Genomic DNA, 6416 nt, shown 5'->3' on the forward strand with positions numbered 1-6416 from the left:
TAAAATATAGCTATTTTAGCACACTAGGTAAGAATTGTGACTTTGAAACATTTTTGCTTAGGAGCAGATCCCAGTATACCCCTTTTCCAATTCTTTCAAGAGGGCATATTTGAATGTTTAGAGGAGAACAAAAATTAGAAGTTTAAGAAATGAATTTTGTAAATGAGACTGCTACAGAAGAGAGAAGTACTGAATCAGAGTATTATCTCTGCCCAAAGCCCTGACTGATTACAGGGTGTTCAGCGAAAGAAAAAACATGCACAAATAAAAGCAAAACTTACTCTTGGAAGAATCAATGGCTCCTGGTAAGATTTGTAAGTTTCACGTGCTTTTCAATGACTATATTCTCCCTGACTATTGCAGTGATTTGTGAGCTAAAGTTGGACTCTTTATTGCCCTGAGTTGTCAGATAGTAGTAATCGGGAGTAGCAAAGCAAGCAGAATTTTAGAGAAGAGTCTCAAGATCCAAAAGGAAATGCTGCACAAATATTTGCTGACAGCTAAGCTATGTATGCACAGTGTTTAGGAAGCCAACTTTTAAAAACAGCAGCATGTGGAAGCCAAACACATTCTAAGCAGAAACATCAGCTGCTACAAAAAAGTAGGTGAGAAATAATTTGACTTTTAGTTCAGAGAAGTGAACTGCCTGCTAGAAATCAAAGCACATACTTCAAAAAACAAAAGAACCCAACCCCACAATAAAACAAAAACAAAATTTACAGAGTCACTGCTGTGTCTTATCTACCATGTGTTTTTTTAAACAGAAAATGATTATTTTAACAAAAAAATTAGTAAAGTGTAACCCATACACAGAAAATAACCCAGCTAATAGAAATTGATTCCAAGTGAATCCACAATTTGGATTTTTCAGCATTCATGTTAGGTATTATAATTGTGTTCAAAAGATTAAAAAGAAGTATTAAAAAGTGAACAGATGAGAAATATTAGCAGGCAAATGGAAGTTATAAAAGGAAGCAATTGGAAACCTAGTAGTATTTTGGAGATGATCAAAGAAAGAATCAGTAAATTTGAAGATAAATAAATAGAAATTATCTGCTATGAATAGGAAAAGATAGAGAGAAATGAACAAATTCTTTGAGATTTTGAGACAATATCAAGTGGTCCAACACATGTGTAATTGGAATATCCAAAGGAAATTAAAAGATAAAGAAGAAGAAAATATTTAAAGAAATAATAGCTAAAACTTTCCAAAGTGGTGGAAGACTTACAAATTCGAGATGTTAAAAAACCAAAAGTAAGGGGGAAAAAAGCACATGTAAGCACATTGTAATCAAATTGTTGATAGCTGACGTTAAAAAGATAATATTGAAACAGCAAATGAAATTTGACACACTGCATACAGTAGAGTGGCGAAGCAATTAATGGCAGCATTCTCATCACAAACTATAAAGAATAAAGACATTAAAAATGGCATAGTAAAAACTGAAAAAATACCGTCAATCAAGAATTTTATGTCCAGAAAAAAGTACACCCTACATAAAATGACATTTTCAGATAAACAAAAATTAAGATAGTTTGTTGCTAGCAAAAGTTCACTATAAGAAATACTACAGAAAGTTTTTCAGGCTAATAAAAAATGAAATCCATGGTTTTAAAGAATGAAGAGCACTGAAAATGAAAACTGTATTAAATATAAAAGATTCTATACCCACATATAATTTCCTATTAATTTTTTTTAAAAGTGTATGCCTGTCTGAAAGTTATAACAATAATTATTGGATTTCAGTTAATGGAACTATGCCATTGTAAAATTTCTATATTTTACCAGAAGTAATTTAATATTAAGTTTAAGTGCATTATATTAAGACACATGCTTCACTCTACCAACAAATTAAACAATGCTACAAGGAAAACAGCTATAAAGTCAATAGTTATGCTACTCTCCACATCTTATTCATCTTTTGGATCCTCCTAATTGGTGCAGAATACCAGGAATAGTCTGGTAGTTAAGAGAATGGGTTCTTGATCCCATTTACCACTGTGTGTATTTTGATTAAGTTGGCTGTATCTTGAATAAGTTATTTAATTTTTCCATGCCTCAGTTTTCCCATCTAAAAACATGAGGGCAATACTAATAATCCTGTCAAAAACCAAACTCTGTATACTGAATAAAATCAGCAAGTTAATTACAAGGGTTTTTACTTGCAAGCTGGGAAAACTCAAGGCTACAGAAGGAGTGGGTGCTGAGTTGCTTACAGACTAAGGGGTTCTTATGGGACAAACACAGAAGTTTATATATCTTAGCTTATTGGTTGCCTAGTGTTCTTCTTTCTTATTTGAATCAGGGTACCTGAGTCAAGGGAGCAAAGAAGTTTAGCGATGGTGTGAAAAATATATTGGCTGATGTCTTCTGCTGATTCCTGAGAAGAGCTGTAAATTCCTGTAAGGTTAGATTAAGTTTTCTTTAATGCACATGCATTGAACTATCTTATTTAATTCCTGACATAAGTGATTCCATTTTAGTTGGATTCTGCAATCCTTCAATATTGTAATTTTAAATCATATAATAATACCACCAAAATGTCAGGTATTGAACACATGTTAATACTTATCATTATTTCCATTGAATCAGTGAATGGGCAAAAATGTATATTGGAGGTGCAAATATTCAAACCATTTGTGTATTAGAGAAAAATACATGTTGAGAGTAAAGAGTTAAAATGATTAACCTTGATGAACTTTCTGGACATTTTCAGGTTTCAGGACAATCTGAGTGATCAAAAGTAGATTGGAAATGTGGGTGCAGACATTATCATATTGTAGGAAGGAGAAAAAAGAAGAATAAGGTAAAGATTCTTTTAAAGTAAATTGTGTTTGAGAGAAGTGGAACAGATAGACGAGGCTACAGGAAGAAATTGAATCGATGAGAAAGCATACTTTTCAATATGTGAATATGAACGTGTATGTGACTTTGAAACTGGAAACAAATCAGAAATGGTTACCTCAAGCTCTTAAAACAACAGTATGGAAAAAGCGAATTCTATGCATCTTATAGTGTCAATTTAGAAGGATAAATCTTGAATTCTGTTACTTTGGACTGGTCACTTATACTCTATCAGCCTCAGTTTCCCCCAATATAAAATGCAATTATTAATTTATTACTAAAATAATTATAAGTTTTAAAAGAGATTTAACATGTAAAATTATTAATATAATATTCAGCATTATATATACATATATACATACATATATATAATGTATATACACATATATATATACACATACATATATATGGTTTGAATCATGATCCTAGCATGTTTTTGTTCATTTTCTTTTCTGATTTTCTCCCAAAGCATTCCCAGCTAATGACAAACACAATTAGATGTGCTTCCTGAAACAGCACCCATTGGGACTGGGGAACCCTCAGAGAGAGAAGTTGTTTTGACAGAAATAGGTACGATTCCCCACCTGGGGGTAGGGGTGTAAAAGGAGATTTCCTAGTATCATTTGGGAACATCACTCTTTGTTCAGAATAAGCGTTTCTGAGATGGAGTTCAGGTTCTCTGTGCTGCAGGCAGGCCTAACGGGCGGCAGCTAGTGCATGGCAGCCGAGAAGCAGGACTTGTCTCGCTGTGAGCCTCTTCAGGTGAGTGGAGATCTTGCCTCGCTCAATCTTTCCCATGCCTTGGTTCACAGGAGGTTTTTCTGAGACAGTAGAGCCTTGTGGCTGATCTTTGGGCTGAAATTACACAACCTGCCCTGAGTCCTGATTCTTCCTTCAGTGATTGGCACAGACTCACATGTGAAAGGGCTTGGGGAGGGAAGGTATAGACACAAGAGGTTATTGTTGGGCAAGATGTTTCTTTCTTTCTTTTCTTTTTTTAAAACCATTTATTTATTTATTTAAAATATATTTTATTGATTTTTTACAGAGAAGAAGGGAGAGGGATAGAGAGTTAGAAACATCAATCACTGCCTCCTGCACACCCCCCACTGGGGATGTGCCCACAACCAAGGTACATGTCCTTGCCCGGAATCAAACCTGGGACCCTTGAGTCCGCAGGCTGATGCTCTATCCACTGAGCCAAATCGGTCAGGGCGAGCAAGATGCTTCTTATTCTGTATTCATGTTAGTGAGCATCCCCTAGTGTCTGAGAAGAGTCATCAGGTTTGGGGAAAATAATGTTAGATTAGAACAAAAGACACTTTTTCTCTAGTCTTGCCTCTGTGTGAATTTGAGAAAGTCACTTCACTGGATTGGCTTTGTTGCCTGATCTCTACAATTACATTTATCAAGCCACCCCACCTTAAATTCTAACAGGCAATGTGTAAGTGTCCATATGTGTATTCTTATGTGGCAGCTTATGCCTGATGTTGGTATGAATAAATGTGTGGTGCATCTGTGTATATATATGTATGTGCTATCTGAATATATATGCATTTGCATGACTGACATATTTGTGGATATTGGTATGAATGGTACAGTGCAATGCATAGTTTTGAATGTGTGGTATGTGCATAATAATGTGTGAGTGTTTTGTATGTGGGATGCATGTATATATGTGCCAGCATATGTGTAGTGATGTGTCTGCATGCATGTGTGTGCATATTGTGCATCTTTGTATGTCTGTGTGCACAGATGTGCCTGTGAGAATGGATCCATAAATGTGTGTATTTAACGTAACAAACACCTTTCTGAAGTTAGTTGCTGTCTAAATCAGAACTTCATTTTCAAGTTACAGCAGGCAGAGGAAAATGACAATCCTCGTCATCCTGCCTTCAAAAGACACTGGGCATCGGCTGGCAAGGTGGGACGGATCCGCACAGCTATCCAGGATGTCACTCAGTGTGGGGCAGCCCAATGCCACCTCCTGGCGGGGCTTTGTCTTCCTGGGTTTCTCCAGCTTCGGGGACCTGCAACTCCTGCTCTTTGTGCTATTCCTCTGCCTGTATCTTGTCACCCTAACCAGCAATGTCTTCATTATCATAGTCATCAGGCTGGACAGCCACCTCCACACCCCCATGTACCTATTCCTTTCTTTTCTCTCTTTTTCTGAGACCTGCTACACCTTGGGCATCGTCCCCAGAATGCTCTCCGGCCTGGTCATGGGAGACCAACACATCTCTTATGTGGGCTGTGCTGCCCAGATGTTCTTCTCCGCCTCGTGGGCTTGCACCAATTGCTTCCTTCTGGCTGTCATGGGCTTTGACAGATACGTGGCCATCTGTGCCCCACTGCACTATGACAGCCGCATGCACCCCATCCTCTGTGCCCAGCTGATCGGCATTTCCTTCCTGAATGGTTACCTCTTCGGGCTGGGGATGACACTGGTCATTTTCCACCTCCCATTTTGCAGCTCCCATGAGATCCAGCACTTCTTCTGTGACACGCCACCAGTGCTAAGCCTGGCCTGCGGGGATACAGGCCTCAGTGAGCTGGGGATCCTCATCCTCAGCTTGCTGGTCCTCCTGGTATCCTTCCTCTTCATCACCATCTCCTACGTCTTCATCCTGGCCGCAATACTAAGGATCCCCTCGGCTCAGGGGCGAAAGAAGGCCTTCTCCACCTGTGCCTCCCACCTCACAGTGGTCATAGTTCACTACGGCTGCGCCTCCTTCATGTACTTGAGGCCCAAAGCCAGTTACTCCCTTGAGCGGGATCAGCTTATTGCTGTCACCTATACTGTGGTGACTCCTCTCCTCAACCCCATTGTTTACAGTCTGAGGAACCGGGCTGTGCAGACAGCTCTGAAAAACGTTTTCCAACGTAGATTGCTGGGGAAAGGATGAAGGCTGCAGCAAGGGGACCGTCTCCTCAGCATAGGCTGGCATACACCGGGACCGAGGCCTATGGGCCAGGTATTCAGGACCTCACGCCAGACCTGCCCTACGGGAGAGCTCCCCCTGCCTCCCGAACTTGCCCCGGGGCTGCAGGCGGATGAGCTCAGAATCTGAACTTTCACTTTCAGCCTCAGAGACACCACCTTTAGTTACTGAAACCCAGCGCTGTACACCTGAAACTAGTTCAAAATATTATTCAGTGTAAACTGTAAATAAAAATTTTAAAAGATAGAGATGTGAAAGTAAAACCACACACACAAAAGCATTTTATAACTGACCTGAGCAAGATGAGGGAAGTTTGGAGTGCTCAAGTTCAAAGCACAGCTGGCCGGAGCCCTATCAGCGATGCTGTAGCGATTCCTAACATAATTACATGATTCGTCTACTAGATCTATAATGGTCTTCCAAGATCTGAAACTCAGTGAATATCCATTTGAATGCTTGGCTAAATAAAAAGGGAGGTTGTTTTTCTGTCATTGGGTGTCCTTCCTCTGTATAGTGTGCCCTCTCTGTCCCTGGCTCATGATTACTTTACCTTCTTTCTTTCTTTTTTAAAAAAATATATTTTATCGATTTTTTTACAGAGAGGAAGGGAGATGGATAGAGAGTTAGAA

General features: G+C 39.0%; 1 protein-coding gene across 1 annotated transcript; it reads left to right on the forward strand.

The window, feature by feature from the left end:
* The first annotated feature begins 4716 nt into the window (after nt 1–4716).
* Nucleotides 4717–5751, forward strand: LOC102425689 (olfactory receptor 10Z1). Its single transcript, XM_006096934.1, has one exon. It carries the CDS (start codon nt 4717–4719, stop codon nt 5749–5751), a length of 1035 nt encoding a protein of 344 aa, XP_006096996.1.
* Nucleotides 5752–6416: the final 665 nt, after the last annotated feature.

The sequence above is a fragment of the Myotis lucifugus genome, unplaced genomic scaffold, assembly GCF_000147115.1.
Source record: "Myotis lucifugus unplaced genomic scaffold, Myoluc2.0 scaffold_190, whole genome shotgun sequence".
Lineage (NCBI taxonomy): Eukaryota > Metazoa > Chordata > Mammalia > Chiroptera > Vespertilionidae > Myotis > Myotis lucifugus.